This window comes from Aptenodytes patagonicus, chromosome 1 (genome assembly GCF_965638725.1).
Source record: "Aptenodytes patagonicus chromosome 1, bAptPat1.pri.cur, whole genome shotgun sequence".
In the NCBI taxonomy this organism is placed as follows: domain Eukaryota; kingdom Metazoa; phylum Chordata; class Aves; order Sphenisciformes; family Spheniscidae; genus Aptenodytes; species Aptenodytes patagonicus.
Genome location: NC_134949.1, coordinates 224,248,846 through 224,273,323, shown reverse-complemented (window position 1 = coordinate 224,273,323; position 24,478 = coordinate 224,248,846). Strand labels below are relative to the sequence as shown.

The following is a 24,478-nucleotide window of genomic DNA, read 5'->3' as shown; positions in this document are numbered from 1 at the left end:
AGAAATTTTAGGAAATGCTTGCTTTTGGTACGTTTCCAGTAACCAAAGCAGACAGCAGATCAGAAGTCTAGAGAAAATTTCACAGGATTTGGAGAAGTGAAGATTTCAGGAACATTGCCTCTTTGGGCATAAACTTCAGGAGCATTTTGTGACCACGTCTGCAGTCTCTACCTGGAGAGAAACCCTCCAGCAAAGCAGAGAGCGCCAAGGCAGCTTCAGTGATAATGTTCCCCTTCTTCTAATGAGCATTTTTCTTCAGGATTAGAGGAATAACTCAGCTTTGACATCGTATCACCACCACCACGTGACTCAGAGCCCCATACTTCCCTGCTGTCAGAACAGCAGTCTTTAGCTTCCCCTAAATCAAGATCCAGCCGCTGCTGGCACATCCTCACTTGGGTTCCAGGAGACACTGGACAAATTCATCAAAGGGAAATCATTGAGAGAAATCACAGAAACTACATCTGGCTCAGAGACCCCCAAGCTAAAACTGGTCATCCGCAGGTGGACGTGGGGAGAAAGTACCATAAACACTCGTGTTCCCAGTCTTCCCCAGGTATCCACTCTCTAGGGATCATCTGCAGGGCTACGCTGAGCTTTGGTCTGACACATTAAAGCCATCCCCATATTTACTTTTTAGGACTATAAATCATGGTCAGCTGACAAGGAGCATTACTTACCAATAACAGCGTGATGTACGTGAACAAGATTGCAGCCACAATGAGGAGAACAAGAGACCAGAGAAACCAGAAGCCCAGGTTCCCATAATTATACCTAAAAAGCAATAGAATGTTACGTGTTTGTGTTTAGTACATGGACTGGAGGGAAACAACAGCCCTGTTCCCTGAAGTTTTGAAATTTTCAAAGCAATAAAACAAAGAGGGAGGGAGGAATAACCTACCCTGCAACATGCAAAAGTGGTTAAGAGCCTCCTTCCCCAAATCCGTAATTGCATTAGCCACCAGGCTAATACCGCAACGTGCTGGGGTGGTAAAATACGGGACCAAATGGATGGCCTTGCTCCAGGGGAGCCTTGCTCCTAGGCTGACTGTAAGACACAGCTCCTTGCTGCAGACGAGGCAGCCTGGGGAAAGGGTAGGACGACATGACTCAGGCCAACAGCCCACCTTGTCTGCCTGCGGTTGTGTAAGGCACTGCAGCCAAAAGGGGATTTGAGTCAGGTTTTGAAGGAGAAAACACCAGAAAGCTGGAGGAGCTGCGGAGGGATTGCCCAAGGAGAGAGAGAGGGGAGCTTTACTTTTTACCCAAACGCTCAATAAGGACGAATAATATTATTCATCCCCATAATATCTGAGCTGTTTTAATTTAATTTTAGGGGCCAGATTTGCAGAACTGTTACCTACGTACTGCAGAAGGAAAGGATTTGCATAAATCCCTGCCAGTTATTTCTTACTTTTGAGCCTGGGAACATGCAATTCTCTTTGCAGTGAGATAGCTGGTGCAACGCCTCTGATGCCAGCCACTACATTTCTTCAGAGGGAACGGGGGGGGGGAAAGAGTCAGAGAAGGAAAGGAAAGAGCTATTTAGTCCCCTTCACTCACAATTTTTGTGATGATCATTCTCCCCTTTCTCCCAAATTCACACTTACACCTAAACACTGTAGCCAAGAAAAGTGCAGAGCCTCAGCAACTCTGAAGTCACTGGACATTCAATTTGGATGCTGTAAGTTTGGATGCTGAGTTTAAGGAGCCAAATCTTTGGCTCATGGCTAAAGTGCCCTGCTGCAGCACAGCTGCTGGGGAGGGTGCTCTTCTCTTCCCAGCCACCCTGGGGACCTGCCCGAGGAGCGGGAGAGGAGAAAAAGATGGTACTTACCAGTCAAAATTATTGTAGTCATTTTTCGCTTCACCCCACATGTACAGAAAGAGCAGAGAAAAGCAGAAAGCTCCAACAAGCAATGGGAAAAACACGCATTCCCGCTGGGGAGGGAGAGGAAGGACAAGTGGTCAGAGCCTTATCTACCCCAAAGCAATCAGAGCAAATGGCAGATACTTTTAGGCTGTCCATAAAACACGTGGCTTGGTGCTGGACATCCAGAAGCAGAGATGGAGATGACTTCCCCCCTTGTCCTCTGTGACCAGGGGGCTGGCCTCAAAAGCGTACTCTGCAGTATTTATTTTCAGGGAAAACAGATCTCCTGACTTCACAAATGAACAGGATTTTAACCACCTCGTGTGAGAGGGAATTGCACTATGCAGCAGCCCTCTTTACAATTTTTACTGCACACCCAGCCCAAATTTTCCTTCTTTAATTTGATCCTATGGCTTTGAGATGTTTCACTGGCCTGGAGAGTTTGGTGCAAGGTCCTTTCCTGCCACCACACATTTGTTAGCTGCGTGGTGGCACGGAGAAACTGAGCCTGCCCTGGAAACACAGCAATACACCCATCGCTTAGAGCCAAAATCTCACAACCCAACAGATCTCGGTGGGCTCCAAATGATGTTGGGCAGGAGTGCCTTTGGCCCACAGCATCAACCACTTGTCAGCTTGGACTGACCTGTCCCTACACAGAAATCAATGTCTGTGCTGATTTTGAGCTGATTTACCGTCTTGCAGCAGCATTTCCCAGGCTCGGTCCTTCTGCGCTGGTACCGCTTCCACCGGCAGCTGTAGAAACCAGCCAGGCAGGAGATGAAGGGCTGATGCTCATACCTCTGTAGCAAGTGCCGACGTACCACCTTCAGCTTCCCAAACTTGATCCTCTTGAGGCTGGTGGAGCTGGCCTCCATCTGAGTGGCTTTATCTCATCTTCCTCCTGAAACGAGACCACAAGTTTTATGGGGATACTGCAACCCTCCTTTCCTCTTGGCTAAGCTTTTCATATCGGAAAAAAGAGGGGAAGTTTTCTCAAGAGGATGCTGGAACCAGCAGGGAAGGGTGCTGAGGACACACCACCTAATTTTATATACCTGAGATGTCTAACAGAAAAGCATGGTCATTGCAAGTCCCCTCAGCAGTCAGCGGTGCTCCTGGTTGTAACTGAGGTGCTCTGAATCACCTCTGAGGGAACCTCTGCCTCTTCTTGACTACACAGGGAACTCTGGGGAACGAAATCGCTAACTTAAGCACTCTGTGCAGATTCTCAAATTATGGCGGATGAACCTGAGCTTTGGCTTATCCATGGGAATTAATTCAACCTCATTGTGACCTGTCTGCAACCTGCTACCAATTTAACTAGCTCTTGTAGGAAAGGGACTAAAACTCTCCAGGTACACAGGTCTCTTGTCCTGGCCAAACTGCAGCACTGCAGAGGCCGATCCCTTAGGAAAAATTATTATTTCCTGACTGAAATAGCTTTACTTGGCACAGTTTTTTGAGGGCAGCAAGGGTAGCTGTAAAGATGCACACATGGGAGATCTGTTCGTAATCAAGATTTTATCCAAAGAACTTGGTGGTAAATTGCAACCGATGTAGTTAACAGCGAAGCAAATAGCACAGGGGTTTGTGCCAGCAAAGGGCGGTTCACCCGGCGGGGCACTGTCAAGACCGCAGGGAAAGATTTAGGAAAAAAAGTCTTGCGTTGGCATACAAAGAAACACCATTATCCAGCGCTTCTTTAGAGCACAGAGATAGCCAGAGACGTTTTTCTGTCGCATTAAAAAGTGCCATGTCCAAATCCAGGCATGTCTGCTGCAGATTCCCAGCCTAGAACTCCAATTTCCCCGATTCATCTCACGCAATAACAGTCATTTAAGAACCAGAGTGAACAATTTGCTGCACTATACACGTGGATGAAATGCACATGTAAATTGTTTGCAAATAACTCTGAGCCCAGTGTGTCTTTGCAGACATCAGTGGATAAATCCTTGCAAATCGACACTTCCAAAAAACTGATCAGTTTGCAGAAGGCACAAATAAAACAGAGACACAAGACACAAGTTAAAACTGAAATGATGCATCCCTCGTACCCTTTCCAAATGTCCCAGTCTATTGGCAGCTGGGGTGCAACGAGAGAGGATGGAAATGAAACAAAAGGGGTTTCAGTTTGGACTACTACTAACTGAGCGGTGTCCAAGCGTGCCGTGCCCTGAATGCTCTCCTGAGACAGGCGTGTCTGCCCATCCAGGACCGTCACAGGGAATCACACACTCTTGGATGCGGTGGGGTCAAGCCATCCCTAGAAGCTCAGCAGTATTGGATCTGGGTACCAGTAGGTCACCCCATAGTAAAAAATTGATGCCAATCTCATGTGGCAAGATGGCGATCCTGCTCTTGAATTACCCAGAGCACAGACCGGGGGGGTGGTGCGGGCGTTATGCCACCGGCGAGTGGTGCGGACGACAGCTGATCCTGCTGTCTTCATCAGCCGTCCTCAGGCAGACCTGGCATAAACCCAGCAATTACCGAGTTACCCCAGCCACATCTTTTGAATACATTTGAACCTTCAGAGCTCTTACCAGAAGGGTGTCGTGTGCCATGGGGTTGCGGTATTTGTTACCTCCTACGAGGATCCCTAAACCATGAGTTTCCCTATCACTGAACCACAGCATCAGTTCTTCCCCAGCCCTTCTCCTTCAGCAAGAGGAATTCAGGACACTGGATCAAAATCAGCAGTTTTTGCTAGCAGAGGCCATGAGGTTTGTTACTCACGTTCCTGCTTTGGGCACAAGGCTCACACATCAATATTTACCTATGAGCACATAGGATTTGACAGGAAAACAGAGATTACAGAGACCTCAAAACACGGTTTGCTCCATCTGGCTGGCTACAGCAGCATGTCAGGTGTTAAATATAGGTGTTAGTCTACCCCTCATAAAAATTGGCAGTGATGGAGATCCCACCAGCCCCCAAGACAGGCTAATCCAGTCTGAACTAGCTCTAACGTTAAAAGGTTTTTTGTTTTGTTTTGTTTTGTTTTCCCAAAGTCTAGTCTCCTGTGGTACAGTTTAAGCCCACTACTTCATGCCCTGTTCATGGTGGATATAAAGAACAGTTTAAACTTTTCCTCTGTTACATATTTCACAACTGTTTGGATGTCTTCCCCCAAGCCCTCTCTAGACTGAATAACCCCAGCTTTTCTAGTCTTTCCTTATAGTTCATGTTTTCTCCGCCTCAGAGCATCCTTGTATGGATTCTCCTTGCATTTCCCATGGGTTTTGGCACATGGTAGCCATGACAGGAGATGCTGAACAACCCACAGCCCCTCCAGGGCAGACCTGTGCGCCCATGGCACAAGCTACTCAACACTGGCAGCATCCAGTTTCTCTCACATATCAAACACATCATCTGGCCTTGGTCATCTGAATGTTTAAATAATTCACCCTGGGCTCACGCCCGGTGGCAAGGGAAAGGTGTTTTCAGCTTTATGCACCAGAGCACTTAAGAACATCCCTATAATTAAGGATTTAATGAACTCCTGCTTTAGTCTTCCCACATAAGTGATCTCTCCAAGCCCGGGGGTTGTTGGGGAAGGGACCCTTCATCGCAGGGGAGGCTGGAGAGGGAGGAAGAGAGGAACACACCCTCCTTTCCACAGCCACCTCCATCAATCCCCAGCCCTCCCAAAAACATCAGGCTGGCCAAAGAAGAACAAAAACCTTTGTGTGTCACATCCTCTCGATCCCCATTGATCCTGTTTTCCAAGGTATTTAGCAGTACCACTACAGCAATAACACCTTTCAGTATCAAGAGATTCAAAGAGCTGAGCCCGGACACTTCAAACAAGGTCCTCAGGGTATGGTGGCACCCAGCCCTTGCCAAATTTTGGGAAGCAGCACTTACGAGGCTTAAGTTTAGGCACCTGAGTTTGCAAATTCTGTGCCCAGGAAAACAACTCTTTGGAGCTGTTTACAAGAAGGAGCCCACCACTCTCTCCCATCCTTTGCCAGCATCTGTTCTTACTAGGGGATGAGAGCTACTGTGCCTGAAATCCTCCTCTGCTCAAAAGAGAAATGGCTATGCACAAAAGACCTTGCAGTCACCTGCCAGACCCATCCAGAAATAGAACCAGAGACCGACAGAGGCTAGAGAGCAGGGAAGTCAATATACTTGTTATATCACATCTAGTGGGATGAGCAAGCTCTCGTCCAAAGCAGAAACCACTCTGCCAAGCCCCAGGTCATGACTTGACCCAGGGATGCTCCTGCTCCCTCCGAACGTACGGGACTCACATAGGAAAAAACAAACGGGACACTTGGAGCCACTCTGCCCCACAGCTGTAGGGGACTGCTGGGTCTCTGCTGGGGAACAAAGCACAGGAGATGCTTGAGACACCAGACAAAAGGCAATGCTTGTGTGCTACTTCACTCTGAAAGCAGTGACTCTTAAGAAGAGCTCATCTCCCTCTGCAGCTCTGTGGGATGCAAGTATCTGCGATGGATTTACACCGTGCCGTGGCTGCTATCAGCAAACACTTCAGTGGCGACTCCAGGAGAAGTCCAGAAGAAACCCCTCTTAGTGGTGACAAGTCCCGTGTGAGGATGAGGAAGGCAAAGGCAAACACAAGGGCAGCCAGAAAGGTCCTTCTCGGCTCAAGATGTACTCAGATCTCCAGGCACCCCTTTCTTCTCTTTATCTGTGTCCTTCCAGACAAGCATCACTCCTTCCCTTTTACCTCCACACCATCTCCAAGGTTCAGGTGCACCTCTATATGCTCATAGATTGTGTTTAATTTAATGCAAGCTCCCTCCTTATGCCTCAGCCAGTCTTCAGGTTCTCCATGACCCTCCATCCCACAGTTTCCTCCTTGCTCACAACTTACCAGCCTGCTCTTACAGCTGCGGTGAGGCACTCAGAAGCCATAAAAACATCTCTCCCAAGGTCTGGCTGAATCTGCCATGCCTCAGACCACATCAAACTTCGAAGCGTTTGAATTCACAAGCATCTGACCCTAACAAATATCCCAGCATCTGGACCCAGCAACCACCTAACGGGCAAACAACACCACAACATACGGTAGATGCGGAGGCCAAAAGACAGGGGGGCTGCATTAGGATTTGGAGCAGTTCAGTCATTGCCAGGACGTAGCAAGAGGCCTTAGAACTTGCTTTGCATCTAGATTTGAAGCAGAGCGCTCCTAAAATTTAAAAGTCGTCTGCAATCCCTGCCCACCTCTGCCAGGCAAAGGTAAACGGATAGAGGAGGGAAACAGCAAACCTGAATCCATTCACTGGGAAAGCCACGGGAGCAAAGAGCAAGCAGGAAAACGGGCGTCAGCAGGAGAGCAAAGTTTAGGGCTCCTTAGCAAGTGAGCTACGAAAGCAGTAACATATGTTTTTCAGCTCCGTAAACCCAAGACATCTCAGGTCTTTCCCTTGCAAACAGAGACTTCGTCTGCTCGCAGATAAGAGCCTCCGGAATCGCAGGCAGTTGAACAGGGCTGCTCGTTTCCCACTGCTTGACAGAGAGTGAGGAAAAGCATGAGAAATAGCCCCGGGGGGATGATGGAGGAAGGAGCAGGGGAGAAAAAGCAGGAAATATATTCAGCAGTACAGGCTGAATGCAGATAGTACTGCAAGTGGAGCTTGCCTGAAAGGCCGGTGCACAGGCAAGAGAGAGTGTCCTTGTCTTTTTTGGTGCTGTAAAGCCGGGGCATTCATCTTTCAATGGGTAAACAGGTACAGCAGCCAAATCTGGCATTGCCCTGTAGCTTTTTCTTTGGACCTTTTAAGTCCATGCTTTCTCCCCCTCCTTTCTCCTGCATCTACTCAGCTTTCTCCAACACAATATCCTACAACATGTGGGCGGGTGAGTGCAGGGCTCTTTCCAGATGTTACAAACACACTTCCCAGTCAGCTGCAGGTAGAGATTTGGGAAGAAAAATACATGGGTACCAGCAACCAGATGAGGGACACGGAGATGGTTATTTCTCAGCACCTCGGCGTGGTGAGCTTGCCCTGAGCATCTTGGTGGCGTATGAAGCCTGATGCAGGCAGGAGATAGGGGTGATGCCCACTTTGCCCATGCCACCATGTCCAAGGGATTTGGAGAGAAAGTGAACCTCATGCTCGGTGGAAGAGGTGCCCTGAGCCTGAACTGAGCCTCCCCGGCACCTGCAGCTCCCTTGTGTGGAGACTTCTGGTGCCGTCCCACCGCTCTCTGGGGCATCGTTTCCTGCCCTTCCACCCGGGAGCCTTCCACAGCATCATACCAACAGACGCAAAGGAGTAAAATCAACCTCCTGGCAAGCTGCTGGTTGGTCACCATCTCCACGGGCCGCACACAGACCTTGCCACCAGTCAGAAAAGCTCAGCAAAGAGCATCCCTTAAACCTGCATTTCGAACCTATGGAGTCTGCCCGAGGATCTGGATCGCAGCCTAGGATCCCTTTTATTTCACCATCAGCTGCTTTTCAGGGAATTAATGAGGTTTAACACAGGAAAAGAAAAAGGATCAAATAAAATAAAGCTAGTCATAATCTCCCTATGATAGGGAATATACTCTATATCCTTTCCTTTCCCTGGCAGATGATAATTATAACTTATCACTAAGACTTTCAACAGTTTCTTTATAAACCCCAATTATACCTTACTTCTGCGTGGGATCCCAGGGAGTATGTGCAGCCTGGGACAAACCCATGCAAAGTACGTCTCATGAATTGATGAGCTGTTGGCTTTGAGGTGGAAGAACGCAGCCATTAGCACAAAGAAACAATAGGGCTTAACATGGGAAACAACAAACGAATGTGGAAGTAGAAGGGGTTAACAAGGAATAACTGCTCCTGTGACTGCAGGGACGACATTTCTCCATTTCATTTGTTGTAGTGCACCTCCAACATGCAATGGCTGTGGTTTTTAAAGCTATGGGGAGGTTTCCACCAAGGCTAATGTCCTGGGTTTTGTAATATGCCACCACACTTTGAACAGACACAAATAATCAAGCCCATTTCAAACAAATGAGCCTATAAACAGAGCTGAAATCCTGCCTCCCTAGGGTTGCACAAGGGACTTATTCCCGTCACAGAGGACTCTCTGCGCTGTGGTCTAAAGGGCAGACACTCAGCAGGAGCTGTGCTGGAAATGGGTGGTGTGGCCTGCTCAACAGTCAGTCCCTCATCTGTGGTCGCGTGCAAATGCTTTAAGGCAAGGTCTTCTGAGGCAACCAAGCGATTTTGCGGGGTCAGTTTGACAAGCCCTTGAGGAACCCCCATTGCTGGGGATGAGTGACATGGGTTTAGTAACACCGCTGCCAGCCCCAAACTTGTACACATACCCCTGCATGGTGATGCAAGCCTCACTCCAAGGTGGGATCTATTCACCTAAAGCAAAACCAGACGTTGGCCATGAGAATTTCGGGTAGAAAAGGTACCTTAATCCCTGGCTTTATTCCAGAGTGACCATCACAGGAAATAAAGCTCCAAAGTTGAACCACATTTTCGCACGGATCACTTTTCCCTCTCTCCTAACCCTCCCCCAAAACTGTTTGGCGTCTCTCTATTCCTTCAAGGTATCTCTCTCAATAGTCTCTCATGTTTGGAGCATGTTTGTCCCCAGTGTGTGGTCCCCGGGGATGACGCATTGTCCACAACCACTTGAAGAAATCTCGTTTAATCACAATCATCGTCATTAGAAATTACAGCTGTTTTTCTTCATCTTCAAAGCACTTTGCGGGCTACGTTAACAAATGTGTGCTCAGGAAATTATTGGCCAAGCCTCAGAGCATTTACAATGGATTTTACAGAAATGCTTTCAGCTTCGTATGGTAACAGGCAAGGGGAAATCATCGCTTTTGTGAAAGGGTCTCACGGCACTACAATAGATTTTTCCCTCTCGTTTGCTAGGAGTAAAATGAGTGTTTTGAATAAAGCTGATGAATAGTAGCTTAAAAAAAAAAGGGAAGAAAAAGAAGGGGTGGAGAAAGACTTTTCACAAATGCCACAGCTTTGGCTGGACTCAAGCATATTTCTGTCTGTTATTATTACTCAGAAACCTCCCGAAAGGGCCGGGTGGTTTCGGTTCTGCAGAGGTTTGCGTGCCACCGGCATCCCTCCGTTGCAAGGAGCAAAGATGTGGGTCTGCCACAGATGGGGATGATTTCAGCTGGGGAAGTTTTCCTTTGAGGAGGAACAGGAGGTTATTCCCAGCACAGCTGTTCAGTGGGGTCTAGGTTTAAGTTATTTTTGACGGAGAGCTTCCTTCTAGAGAGGTCCACCTCACCTACCTGCTGGAGAGGTCCTCCCAGCCCACTCTGCTTTTCTTCTGGAAGGTCTTGCCCACCCCAACCCTCCTTGTAGAATGTTGCACCTCCCCCCCTTCATTCTAGAAAGTCCCAACAGCCCCAACTGTCCTTCTAGAAACTTCCACTGCACCACTTGAGCAAAGGCGGCCACATGCAGCCCCCAGCCCAGCATGCTTGGTGGCCATCAGGCTATGCCAGACCTCAGTCTCCATGGTCCCAAGGACTAAAGCTGCAGCCGCTCCATCATGGTGGGTCCAGGTGATGAGTGGGCAGGAGGCGTGCCAGCCCTTGCTGCTCCGGGGAAGGGACGCTCCAGTCTCAAAGGGAGGAAAGGGTGATCTGTGTCCAACCCAAGGTGCTCTCCTAGCCCCAGGTGGCAGCCACTGGGGGGATGGTAATGGAGGAGAGGAGATTCTGGCCGAGGATAGCAAAGAAGCCCCAAAATCCAGCATCAAACGCTGACCCAAACACAGCAGAATTTTGTACTTTCATGTCTGTTTTCCACATTTTCCTCTGTACTAAAATGTGGACAGGGCCCCGTTTGGCCATGGAAGGGCCTGAAAAACTGGTACATTAGAAATTAGCCTCAAAAGAGGTCAGAAACAGTGACCTTTCAGCTGTGACCACATGGAGACCTTCCACCACCCAGCCAACTGTTGGTCCCAGCTGGGAGCAGCGAGATGTCTATGTCTAGGTGTCATTTTGCTCACCCGAAGAAGGAATCAGGAGCATCGGTGAGCTCATACCTCCAGGTCAAGCCCAAAAATGGAGACTCAGCATGGCCAAATTGGGGTGAAATGCTGCTCCCCACACTGCAGCGTGGTCAACAGGAGGAGGGAAGAGTTTTGTCCTCACTGCACTTGTGGCTGTGCCACATCACCAGTAGCGATGCATGCAGCCGTGCTCAGCTCATCCCTGTGCGGCACGTGGGGCACGGCCCCGGGCTTTGCCCCTGGGTGGCCCGCGGCTTTCTAAGAAGTCACTCTCCCACCATTGAAAAGCCACCATGGGGAGGTAAAAGTGCTTCCACAGCTCAAAGCCTGCCTGGGGGGAGGAGGAGGAGGAGTAAATCCCTTGGAAAAAAAAAAAAAAAAGGAGCTCAGAAAGGGGGGAAATATTTCTTTGAAGATAAATCCTACTTTGTGCAGTTCAGCATGCCCTGGCTTGGGTCCCTCTCTGCTCCTGTGAATGCCTAAGCAGCTCTTTGTGCCCTGCTGTTAAGGGGAGACAAGGAGATTGGGACGCAGCGTGGGGGACCCTCTCCGGCCCCACAGCCCAACCGAGGGCAGCGCACCGCCGCGAGCTTCGTCTCCGAGGGAAGACTTTGTCCGTCAGCCAAGAGGAGGGAAGAAAAGAGGTTTGCAGATCGCATACCTCTGCCTGGCAGCTCTGCAGAGCGCTATTCAGCCCGGACAAAGGACGGGGGCCCTGGACGGCCACCGCGCCAGAGCCCCCAGTGCTGGCCCTCCCCCAAGCTGTGGATGTTAAAGTTCAGACCTTGGAGCAAAACACCCCTGCAAGGAGGGAAGGAAAAGGGAGGAAAGGATGCTTTCTGTTCTGCTGGCCAGAGGTTTCTCTGTTTAGTTATCTACAGCATCTAAATGCATGAGGGCTGGCCCATTTTTGCACCATAAGAATGTGGTTCTGCTGTTCCAAGAAGAAAATCCCTTCTAGCTAATTAAACACTACCACATTTCTGCATAAGCCATCTCAGAAAACTTTTGAACCCACTTCAGAGCAAAAGGATAGTCTGACACACAAGGTCCATGCTCAAATCCCCTGACCTAACACCAACCTATAGACGCAGCAGAGCCGTCACCCCGAGCCTCAGTTTCCCAACTTAGCATTGCGCCAACAGCGCAACAAGAGCAGCAGATGAGGCCTGTACAGCTCATTTGATTCTCATCCATCTGCTGGTGTGAGCCATGGAGTCTGCTTAGCAAGGCAGGAAGACCAGTGGGTTTCATTTTGTGGGCATCACCCTGTGCAGACAACCCGTGGGCAGAACCTTCATGGACCTCCTCAGGGCCCAGGCCACCCAGCACAGTCAGCTCTGCTGGATCAGCACCCAGCAGCACTCACATCCTAGCAGCCTGGAGAAAGGGAACAATTTATTTAGTTGCAGAGCTTGGGGTGGGTGTTTTCATTCCTCCCTTGGTCTTCCTGGAAGAGCAGTTGGACTCATCTCCTTTGTGTTTGAATGGTCGCCCTGAGCTCTTGGTACAGCAAGTTGAAGAGAAATGGGCACAATGCAACTCATCCAAGGGCAGATGTCTAAATAGGCCAGATGAACTCTCCCACACATGTCCAGGGTGCCAGGGCACGAACCCAGCCCAAGACGAAGAGGCGTTTGTCACTCAAACCCAGTGAGTCCACTTCAGCCCTGTGACCCTTCCAGCTCACCTTCAAGGAACTTCTGCATCCTGGGCTTCACAAGCTGCCTTGGTGTCCTGGTTTCGGCAGGGATAGAGTTAATTTCCTTCCTAGTAGCTGGTACAGTGTTTTGGATTTAGGATGAGAACAATGTTGGTAACACACCGATGTTTTAGTTGTTGCTAGGTAGTGCTTACACTAGCCAAGGACTTTTCAGCTTCCCATGCTGTACTGACTGAGCAGGCTGGAGGGGCACAAGAAGCTGGGAGGGGGCACAGCCAAACTGGCCAAAGGGACATTCCATACCATGGGACGTCATGCTCAGTACATAAACTGGGGAAAGCTGGCCGGGGGGGCCGCTGCTCGGGGACTGGCTGGGCATCGGTCGGCAGGTGGTGAGCAATTGCACTGTGCATCACTTGCTTTGTGTATTATTATTATTATTATATTATTATTGTTGTTGTTATTATTATTCTATTTCAATTATTAAACTGTTTTTATCTCAACCCACAAGTTTTTCTCACTTCTACTCTTCCAATTCTCTCCCCCATCCCACTGGGGGCGGGGGTTGGGGAGGAGCGAGCGAGCAGCTGTGTGGTGCTCAGTTGCCAACTGAGGTTAAACTACAACATTTGGTATGGGCACCGAAGCCCATGGCTACCTAGAAGATGCACCCATAGAAAAGCTCAGACCAGGCAGACATCACCTACTGGGATGAGGAAAGAGTTTACCAGTATCTGGGAGAGCCAGGCACCGCCAAGCACACGATGGACCTTGCCCTGCTCAGTTTTCCCCTGCTCGGTTTAGCTCCTCCGGTGCTGGGAGCCATCCCTGGATGTCTGTGCCTGGGTCAAGGCACAAGGGCTCTGCGGTTACAGCTGGCGGCGACAAACATGCACCGGCTCAGTGCCAGGAGCCAGCAGGCGAGCCTCTGACATCCCACACAGGCTCTCCTGACACCAGCCCTGGTGGCACTTCCAGATGACATTTTCTGGACCTTTGTTAAAGCCATTCTCACCTGTAAATTGTGTTTCACCTCCAGCCCACCAAGTGCCTCTTTCCAAACAGCAGTTTCTGCCACTTGCATCTCACCCCCAGCTCTGCAGGGACAAAGGCGGATGGGGCCACCTGTTGTCACCCAACCAGCTGCATGGAGAGCCCAAGGACACCCCAGTGCCAATGGGTTGTCTCCCCCTTGGCTGTGGGTCTATCCCTGCTGCCGTACAAAGGGCAGCCACAGAAACTCTCCATGCGGGGTTACACGAAGCAGTCATGGGGACCACAGATGGTCCCATGGGTAGGACCACATGGAAGACACCAACAGGCTTATTGAGGGCAGTAGTTCCCAACCTTACAGGGCCTCACTCTCACAGAAGGGCCAAAAAATCCTCCCGAAAACCAGCATTCACCATGAATTGCAGCGGAATATGGGACAGGTTCAGCTTGGTAGCAGTTTGCCAACTGGCAGCAGGGAGGGAAGGAAGAGGTCGCCACCGTAAAGCACTAAGATAGGGGTTGGAAAATCTGGGGGATGGAGAAAGTAAAAGAGTTGGTCATTCACCTGCGTTTCTTGCAAGAATTGGGTTTTGCGCAACCAAAAATTCTTAAAAGCTTTGCAGGGAAAGAGAGCACTTAGGATAGAGCCACCCTGACCCCACAGAACCTTTCTGACCGCTTTAAGGCATGAATCAATTAAAGCAATCATGGAGCAAAGGTTAATCAGTAGCAAGTACATCTTAAGAAATAAGTAGTCTTTTAAAAAGCAATTGCTCTTGCCAATTTCCCCCACACACCCCCTCCCCTTTTCTAAATTGTCTTTTATTTCTCCAACTCTGGAGACCTTCCAAAATAAGTTCAGTGACTAAGAGCCGCTGCCGAAAGGACCGGACTGAATCAGTGGTGGCAGCTGGGGCTGCAGGAGCAGAGAGGACTAGACCCGTTACTCTCACAGAGGCTCGGTGCTGTACAAATGTCTCAGGGATTGAAAACCTCCCAGGGGGTTCCAGCCTAATTAGAGCAGATGGAGGCTGGAGAAACAAGGAATTGCTCACAGTTGCATTGGAGAACAGAGGAAATGAAGCGGGAGAGTAAGGAAGGGACAGGCTCCAAAGCGTTCCTACACAAGCAGTGAGACTCCAGCCTGAGCGTGCAGGCATACGGTGATGCTTCGTGCTGCTCCCGTGCTGTGCCCTGCTTGCAGATATGTTCTCCTTCTTGCACCCAACAGTGGAGTTGACGTCAAAACCGCCCCCATGGGCAGCAGCCACGACCTCATTCACACGTGTACACATTCCCCCCACCCAACCCTGCCCTGTCTCCCTGCCTGCTGCTATTACAGTGCACCACCGTCATGGTTAACTTCTTGCCCTTGTCACCTTTCCATGCAAGTGTTGACTAAAGAAAAGAGCTGGCATACTGTGGTGGCCCCAAGAGCCTTCCCTTGGCACCAGACCTGCAGAGGATGAGTCCCAGGACGGGTTTCCTCATCTCTCTCTTGCTACAGCATCATGTGCACTCACATAGACTACAACTGCCCAACCACCAGGAAGGACCTGGGCCAGGAGCATGGAGAGTCCATCCTGACCCTGAGAGCAGGTCTCATCATGCTTAACACAGCATCTTCCCTGGGGACACCACAAAGACTTGCAAGGCAAACAATGACAGGAGAATAGGACCAGTATGAGACCAGGACACGGGCATGTTCAATCTGTTTGACCCTCTAAGGTATCACTCTTTCTTCTTGCCTCCTTTTTCCTGGAGAGGACAAGAAAAGCAGCAGATACCAATGTCCTGCTGATGGGGAGAGTCACAGGGAACATGAGCCAAGGCCACCCTCCATTTACTGGGATCTTATAGAATGCCAGCCCCTCAGCCACCAAAAAGCAGGCAGCCGTGGCTCCTCCTTGAACACTGCTGGGAGAGCAGTGTCCAGCAAATGAAGAACATGATGAGGACAAGATGCTGAAGAGATGAGCACCCGGAGGCAGCTTGCTCAGCTCTCTCACACAAGGTGTCCATAGCTGGAGCAGAGGTTGCAACGTGGAGCCAAGCCCGTGCTGCCGTCAGGGCTCATCCTGCCATGAAGGCGTGGTCCAGGGTGCATCACAGGTCATGTCTCCAAGCTGCTCTACCCACGCCAGCTCCCTTTCTTTCCTTCCAGTAAGATCCGGAGCCCAAAGGATCTTCCCAACTTCTTATCCTACCTGCTCTTCTAAAAAGTAGCCCGAGACCCTCATTTATCACACACCGCAGAGGTCTCTGGGGCAGTCCTACAAGCCAAACCATAGGCGGTCACTCCAAGATGAGGCACAGACCTCCTCCTTCAAAATATCCCAAGACGTGGAGTTAGGTTTGGACCGAAGCCAGGCTATTGCTGCACGCATGCACAGCGTTGCAGCCTGCAGGGAGCAACCATCGCGGAGCTCCCTCCAGCCCGTCCTCCATGCAAAGCCACCCAGCTGGGACTTTGCCACCGGGCAGGATCTGCTCCACGCTGCGAGGAGGCAGGAGCACCACGTGTCTCGGCTGACGGGTGATAACTTCTGAAGCCATTTGCACACAACAAGAAAGGTTTGCCTGAAGAAGGGCTTCTGGGCTCTCACACAGCAAGGAAATGAAGAGCACATTTTCAAAGGGCCACAAACTTTAAAAAAAAAATGCTTTCTCTTATATTTTGGCTGATACTTTATCACACTAAGCACGACTGTACGGTAACAACTTGCACAGAGGCACTTTGTAAGCTGCAGGTAGTCTCACAACAAGCTACCACCACCAAATGTAAAGAACTACATTTTCATCACCAGAAATGACACATAAAGCTCAAAAGACACCATTCGGTCACCTCCTCGGTCCAATGCCATGGCATAAGAAAGTCACAGGCCCGATAGTGAAACCCAGCTTTGTATTTCTCTGCAAAGTTTTCAAATTGCCCTGGAAATCTTGCACACCTTTTAAACATTTCAATAGCAAAGTTGGAAAGGAAGCAACAGCTTTGGCTCCCTTCACATTCAGAACATTTTTTAATTAAAATCCAGCTGGTCCCATGGTACATTATGCTTTTTTTTTTGTTTTGTTAAATGCAGCTTAAAAGCTTTCAGCAGCTGTAGGAAATTATTTCCGTTCTCTCTTGCCCTTCCACCTGGTATCACGTGCCAGAGGGCAAGTCCTGAGAGATGCTATACTGTGAGACCAGGATTCCCAAAGAAAGCGTAAAAGTGAAGAGGAGGTGATGTACACCCCCAGCTGATCAAAGTTTGCACTATCCAACCCAAAGTTGGCCTGGTGCGGGTCCCCAGGTTCATATCAGCTGAGCACCTGACCCTGAATTAAAATGCACTCTTTCCTAGAAGTGAAAATTCTCCCGTTTCACTGCTAATTATGGTTATGCCTAGAAATAATGTGGAAATATTCGGACAACAACAGCAGACTAAAGCCAGGGCCAAATCCTGCTTTCAGCTGGGAACCGAGCTGCTCTCCAAACAGTTGCCCATCAAAACTCCCAGGGCGACGAGCAGCGGCAGGGCAAACGTTGGACCAGAGGGTTGCTTCCCGCCTTTCCAACCAGGTCCTGATTATTTACAGCTGTTCCCAGATGTTACCCTTTCACGGGTTATTTGTTCCCAAGTCAACCTCCCCGTTCACACGCTAGGCGAGCTCAGGAGAAGAAAGAGAGAGGCTCCTTTCTCCCTTTTACTATGGAAACAGCCCTTTATCCCAAGCATTGCAAATGGTTGGCCACCGTTTCCCTCCCACTTGCCGCCCCAGCTCCAGAAACCCCACCAGCCACCCACCGCTCACGTCTCACCCCAGCTCCCGTTTCTCCCCTCAACAGGTCACAGCCAACTCATCTGGCATGGACCCCGAGAGCTAAGTCGGACTGCTGAGCACCTTCTCCTCCCCAACCAGCCATCAGAACGCCCCCCCCCCCCCCCGGCTTGCACACCGCCCTCTTCGCTCCCCTTTTGTTACTGGTTCTCCCCATTCTCTGGCTCTTTGGGCTTTGTTTCTCGCTGCAATCTGGGCAGGAGCGGGTCAATCACCCGCTGTCGCATCCCAACCAACACACTCAAAAGTCCAAAGAAAAAAAAAGAAAAGTCAAAGAAATCCCCCCCCCCCCGTGCTAACTTTTAGAGCAGGCAGGAAAGAGCAGGCAGGGATGTATTTCACCGGGCAGGAGGATCTTTAAGAGTTAGGAGAGAGGAGGTAACTCACCTCGCCGGGATGCACATGGAGGGGTTATTTTTGCTTTCTGCCGCACTTGGGTTGCTGTGTCCTTTTCTTGTGACACTCCGGGACCTGAATGGTGGCACCGCTGTGTGACACCCAGTATTAGAGAGGCTGCTGGAGCCGTCCCTCCCACGGTAGGAGGGGCCACGTGGGGCTTAATAAATTCAGTCCCCAAGGCTGGAAAAATTAAAGTCTTATCATGGGACGCGGGCAGCTGCTTGCCGCATGGCTCTGGGAGACGCTGGGGACTTGCAGGTGAACCTGGGTTTGATTCATCCCTCGTCCACCCAGAACGGGAGAGGCTGGTATTCAAATCCCGCCTTGGCAGAATTAGTTGTCCAAAGGATGGGGTCCGAGGAAATATCCCAAAGGAGATTTGGGCAAGACGTGTCATCGCTGACCCTCAGAATTAAAACTCCTGAACCTTCTCCGTGAAAATGTTTCCCATGGCTGCAAGCCCCAGGCAGGAATCCGCTGCACCAGATTTCTGAGCAACCCTGGATGCAAAAACTGCTTATTTTACTTATTTTTTGCACTGTTTTGGGCTTTAATATCTAAATCCTATTAGAGACATAACTTTCTTTGGAGGAGGAGAGGGGGCAGGTCAGCACAACAAAAGCAGTTTGTGCGGTTGTATTTTGTAACCTCCAGTGTGCCCTGGACTTTCAGAGAGGCATCCATAAAGTTTCTCAGGCTAGGAAGCTGCGCAACTTTGTGGAGCTCCTCCTGCTCCTAAAAAGCTCTTCGCTGCATGAGGGGCTAAAGAAACATCCCCTCCAGTCCCGGAGGGCTCTCTGAAACACCACTGGTGCAGTTTTTTCATCCCTGTCATCTCTCACGTTGGGATTTTTCTTGTTGGATGAAAAGGCGGATCAGAGGGTCCCTCAAAAGCAAAATCAGCAAACTGCCCTTGCAAACAGAGAGGGGAAGAACAGGGCAGAAATGATGGCCCAGCAGGTTTTGGGCAGTTCACATTACAAAGAGAAACTTTTAATTAGAAGATGAGCTACAGAAATGACAGCCTGGTTCACTCTGAAACCTAATGACGAGCAGAGGGCATATAAGAGTTCCACTTTAAAAGCAGTATTGCTAATCCTTACTTAGCACCAGGTCCTAAAATAGAATCATCTTCTTTTGGAATTGGAATATGAAATAAATGAGGGAACCACAAGGTGTGAAGGTAGAAGCAGCTGGTTTTATTGCTGATCATTTTCCAGCTAACACTCAGGCAGCTGGAGTAGAGAGGCATGGGATCATGTGTGAGCCTCTAGAAATACTACTTGCTTTATGGTCTGATTCCTGGAAACCTGATAAATAGGCAGGAAGGGTAAGATTAAGGTGGCTGATGGCACTGATGAGATGTCGGGAGCAACAACAGCAGCTTTTCCAGGTACCTTGCAGTTTTAATCTCCCAAGTTGATCCACTGCTTTTTTCTCCTTGAGCCCAGCTTCATCACGGGGCCACATTAAGGTCCTGAAGGTCCATGCCCAGGGGAGGCATGGCATGGGGGTGGCCCAGCAAGTTTAAGGAGCAGTGGAGAGCCCACAGAGCCCGAGAGCTTTGCTCTGTCTTTGAAGCCAATGGCAAGGTCAGTGCTCCCCAAAATACCTTCTGAAGGGCCTTCACCATCACCCTTGCCCAGGCTGCCTTTCCTCCAGCTGCTGCATCCTCATGGCGTGGATGGACTCCAAGGGGTACGTGGGGGAAAAGGGAACAGGGTTGAGCAACATCATCAGCGCAAAAAAGCTCCCTGCAGTGGAGGGAAGAGCCCTGAAAAAGGAAAAGGTCATTTAAAACACAAATATAGCCTCACCTCCTAACACGCGAAGAAAACCCCAAATATCCCTGCTCTTTGTCCTAAAATAATGCCGTGGTTTTGCTTTCGTCCAGGTACAGAGATGCAAAGCCTTCAGCGCCGCAGTTTGCTCTGCAAACACTGGCAAAGGACTCACCGGCCGGGCAGAGGCTGCTCTGGCTCCAGTGTCTTCAGCTCAGAGTTCACCAGCTTATCTCAACCGCAAAATCCTCGCCCGGTGTCCCAGCCAGCGTCCAAGCCCTGCCGGCAGCTGGCAATGAAGGCAAGCGAGGATCTGCTGGAGCCCTGCCACCGGCGAGCCTGGCCTTGGAGTTTATGAGCCCATAAAGAAAACACCTGTGGGAACCCGGCGCCCTACAAACCCACCTCAGGGATATCAGCGGGTCAGGTCAGCCTTGAACTCCGCGAGTTTTGCCTCTGTTTGTGTCAGGAGAAGATAAAACCAGGGGGAAAATGGCACAAACAGGGAGCGGGGATGGTCTCCCTGCCCAGCTGCCAGCCGTGACATGGAGTATTTTGTTGGGACATACATACGTTCACGTCCTCCCACCCTAAGTCCCCTAAGTTTGGGACATTTGTCCTCTTGCAGTGCCCTGCCTTGGCAGCATGAAGGGGCCGGTGTGTGTCCCCCTCCCTGGGCTGTGCTTGCGTGTCATTCCCCCCCACCGCACGGTTGCACAACGAGCTGCTGCAGAGCCTTGAGAGCAGGTGACTCATGCAGGTAATGACGTCCCCGCGAGACTGATTACAGAAACGGCATCGTTTATGGCATTGGAGTTTCCAGAAACGATAAGAGAGGTGGGGGGAGAAGAAGGAGGTGACCCAAACTGATCCAAACTTCAGCCCTTGCTTGCCCCAGGGATGGCAGCGTGCTGGCACAGACCCCGTGTCCGCGGGAGAGCAGCGTCTGCCTCTTGCAGCAAGCGGTATCCCACCAAAAAGCAGAAGGATCAGTTGGTGGAGGTACAGAGGACGGTCTCGGGGGGAGAAGGGGACCTTGGGCAGCTCCAAGCCCCATCATAAGAAAGCAGAGATGCTTCCAGACCCGCAATGTGTGGCATGTCCAAGTATAAAGATGCTAACAGCCAGCTTCACACTGAGCCCCAGGGGATGAGGCTGCAGGGGGGGGGGTCTCTCTCCCCACCTCCCAGCCTGAACCCTTTGACACACAGCTCTGAAACATCAAAAATCAGGGAGAGCATCAGCCCCCCTGAAGCGTTGGTGTGGGGAAACTCAGGGTAAAGCAGAGGCGCCGTGCAAATCGGGAGCAGCAGCTTTTGCAGGATGCTGGCAGGCCTCCAGGGAAGCCAGGGCCTGACCCTGCTCCTGCATCCTCCTTCACCGTCATTTCTCGGGCTGCTTGGATTGATCAGAGTTATTTTTAAGCCCGCTTGCTCCCAAGAAATGCTGCTGGCCCTTCCCGAGTGACGGCGGCAGCTGTGAATAACGGTGTAAAGCCCGTCGAGATGTGCCAAAGACCTGGCAGTTTCTTCTGGAGTGTGCAACCCACCAGGCGCAAAACTTACCCCAAGGGTCAGAATTTAAACTCAAAAAAATCAACTCAGGCAGGTGAAATTGCCAAGCAATTCCTCCTGAGTCCTGGGGCTCAGAGAGGGGTTCTGAGCACCGTTTCTGAATGAGCCGCATCCCTCGGGCAGGCAACGAGGAGGGACCAGATGGATTCACCGTGCAGCCCAACCGTGGGGGAGCAGCCCCCCAGCACAACTACAAGCCGCGTTGTGTGGATGGAGAGCGGTGGGGGGGAGCTTCCCATTGCCCTTCAAAGCGGTCAGCAGCGACAAACTCTCTGCCTCTCGCAGCCGTTGCTGCAGCAACTCCACCACCCGCTCTCCGATGGCGGGGCTGGCTGCTTGCTGGCGCCGCAGACCGGCTGATACAGCGTTGTGAAAAGAGGGGGAGAGACGGTCCTTGCTCTTCTTACGTATTTTATGGCTGTCCTTTGTGCAACGGCGTCATTTTGTTCTTTCTTGGCAGAAATCAGGGGGTTGCAACATACCCGGGAGGATGCAACTTGAGTTACCCTGGATGGCCAAGGGAACCTCAGAGGGGAAAAGCAGATGCAAGGACTGGTGAGGAAGAAGAGGGTCCAGTAAACCATCCCTTGGCCAAATGTTTCTGCACCCAAGAAATGTAATGTGGCGAAGGGTGCGGGGGGACGGTGCTGGATGTCAGGAGTGAAGCACATCGGGGTTTTGTTTCATGAGCGCCTGGGCAGGTGCTCTGTGCTGCCTCCTCCTGCCTCACGCTCCTCTTTGGTGGGTGAATCTGGAGGACCACGTTAGCCCCTTCCCTGATGGTCTCCCCCCGGGTGGTGGGGACACCCTGCTGCTTCTCAGCAGGGATGTCACAGCGAGGTCCCCCCTTTCCCAGAGCTATAAACTGCACACGCCGCCCTACAGGGAACCATGCAGTGTGTGATGCTCCTGAGCCCCAATGAGTTTTGTGGGCGCTCAGATTTGATCCTCCATTTGGGGTCAGCAAAGGTGTTTCCCACCACTCAGGCTCTTACACCCATGCTGCGCCCCATCTCTCCCAGCCCAGGCTATGAAGTTTTGTCACCACAGAGGCTCTCGGGTGGCACTTGCTGTCACCAGGATGAGCCCAGAGACCGCACGAGCCACTTCTCACTCTTCACACGGGTGGGTGGCCCAGGCAAGCAGAGCCAGGCTGGTCAGAGGGAGCTGCCAGCGATGAGATGTCCCTTCCCCAGCATGCCAACACAGGAGGTGGCATTGCCTAAAGTCCTTGCACCCGCCTGGGCACACCCAGCCCACCCTCCCTGGTGCAAGGGGAAAGCAGAGATGGATGGTGCCCGGTGTGGGGACACCGCCATCTCTCTCTGCCCTAGCATCGCCACTGACTTTGCACTTGTCCTCCCTGGGCTGGGACCTGCCTGCTGGCTTCTTCATGGTGGCAAAGGAGATGGGATAACTTATAGCATCCCTGGGTTGAGCCATTCCCAAAGCCTGGGGTGCTCCAGGGTGCCTACAAAACACAAATACCTTGGGTGAGAAGCGGGGTTAGAGCCTGACATGTTTGGGAAACACAGGGAACAGGAGAAAGTGGCAGATGCTTCTCACCTAGGGGACCATCATCCATGCAGCCATGAGCTTGGGGAGCAAAAAGGAGGAGTGGGGCTGGGCGAGCGGTTTGCCCCCCCAGCTCACTGCCCTCCTGCACCAGTCCAGCCCCCAGGAGCAGCCTTTGAGCATTTCAGCTTACCACCGGTGAGAAACCAGAGGGCTGTTACTTGCCCGCTGCCCTTCACGGCATGATCCAGGAGCGCTTGACTCCTGGACACTGTTAGAGCTGCACACATGGCCAGCGGGACCCTGACCTTGACTGTGAGCAGAGCTGCTAGACCCAAATTTAAGCAGGTTGGTGGGTTTTGGGGCACAAGATGTGGGATGAGGGATGGGTCCTGGTTCACTTCACCCATGGCTGTGTTCAGAGGGGATGAGCCTCCACTCAGCAGTGCCTCGCAGCCTCTCTCAAACCCACCAGTTGTCACGACACAGGGGGGACATGCCCCTTCTGCCTTATCAGGCTTAACCGGTACGTCAGCACGGACGTGGCCCACCAGAAAGCCCCACCACACCTGGGGGAAGCACGGGGGTGTCTGCAAATGCCCACTCTGCTGATGCAGACAGCGGACCCAGCATCAGGGACCTGTGCTGTGATGGGAGCAGAGGACCTGTCCTCAATGGCTCACACACAACCGTTTGCATGGGAGGGATACGTTTGCCTTAGGAGGCTGCCGCAATGCATAAATGTAAATAATAACTTAAAAATGAGACAGGAGCAAAGCTGGAGATGGGGTGATCGCAGGGGAACGGACATACCGGGGCACCAAATCCCATGTCACAACCATCTCCTTATCCCTGCTGGTGCGTGCTGGCTCTCTTCAACATGCATCCTCCAAAAGAAACACTTCTTTTTATGTTGCTCATGGAAACTGAGCAACAGAAAAGGAAACGAATCCCCAGTGCAGCTGCCGGGAGAGGGCATTACAGCCCCAGGAATGGGCAAGGACCTGCCAGGAAAGCCCGCCAAGTTCCCTGCTCACCGTGTTCCAGCTATAGGTCCTCCTAAAGGATGAGCTTGGGAACCGACACTTGAAAGTCCTCTGGGTGCTGCTAAAAATGAGGGACTCGGTAAAAGCATCATCTGCATGGGGTGCTGCAGTTTTCCCTGCAGCATGTGATAAGGAACATCTCTTCTCTGTTGGACCTACCAGCATATTGCTGCTCCTACCGCCAATTCCCCCATTTTGCTCCAAATAAACTAATATCCTGCAGTTACACACAGAATAACTGTTCCCACCAGGATTCAGCTGCTACTTCACTCTGGCTCAGACCTGAAGGTGTGTGTTCCCCAAAGCTTCTCCCCATCTTTTCTCCCCTCTTCTCCCTCCGTAGATCAGCTGGTCTAACACAAGGCACCACCCTTCCCTGTAAACCTTACCCCAGACTCACACAGGAGCTAAGAGGACAAGGCACTAAATTTAGGAATGAAGAAGTAAAACTTTAAAGATCTGGGGGAGGTGCCACAGAAATAGCAATAATTGCACCTGTAGCCTCAGGACACCCCTGTGAGATCATCACACGGGGGTTTCCCTCCTGCGCAGATGGAAGAAAATAAGGCGTTGGGGATAGAGAACTGGGGCTGGGATGTATTTTGCAGCCAGGACTTCTTGGCCAGGACCGCTGCAGAAGCTCATCTCCTTTGCAACATGTCTGCCTTCCCACACACAGCTGAGTGGGTCCTTCCTTTTCTCTATGTAAAAGGTGCAACCACAAACCTGCTGAGCACACGTGAGCAGTTGATGAGAGCACTGCTGAACATCATATACTGCTGTTTTGGACCCACAATAGACAGGCACCAAGGTTTGAAAGGGTGACCC

The 24,478-nt window shown here is 51.0% G+C and overlaps 1 protein-coding gene across 3 annotated transcripts in view; it reads right to left on the bottom strand.

The window, feature by feature from the left end:
- The window catches only part of GDPD4 (glycerophosphodiester phosphodiesterase domain containing 4), a 39,458-nt gene extending 21,672 nt beyond the window's left edge, over window positions 1-17,786 (bottom strand). For all 3 annotated transcript variants that reach the window (XM_076328466.1, XM_076328468.1, XM_076328469.1), the window contains exons 1-4: window positions 17,723-17,786; window positions 2,569-2,777; window positions 1,838-1,941; window positions 681-774 (exon numbers count right to left, since the gene is read on the bottom strand). In XM_076328466.1, the coding sequence (XP_076184581.1) occupies window positions 681-774; window positions 1,838-1,941; window positions 2,569-2,751 (381 nt within the window). In that variant the 5' untranslated portion in view covers window positions 2,752-2,777; window positions 17,723-17,786. The remainder of the gene's footprint in view (window positions 1-680; window positions 775-1,837; window positions 1,942-2,568; window positions 2,778-17,722) is intronic.
- Window positions 17,787-24,478: the final 6,692 nt, after the last annotated feature.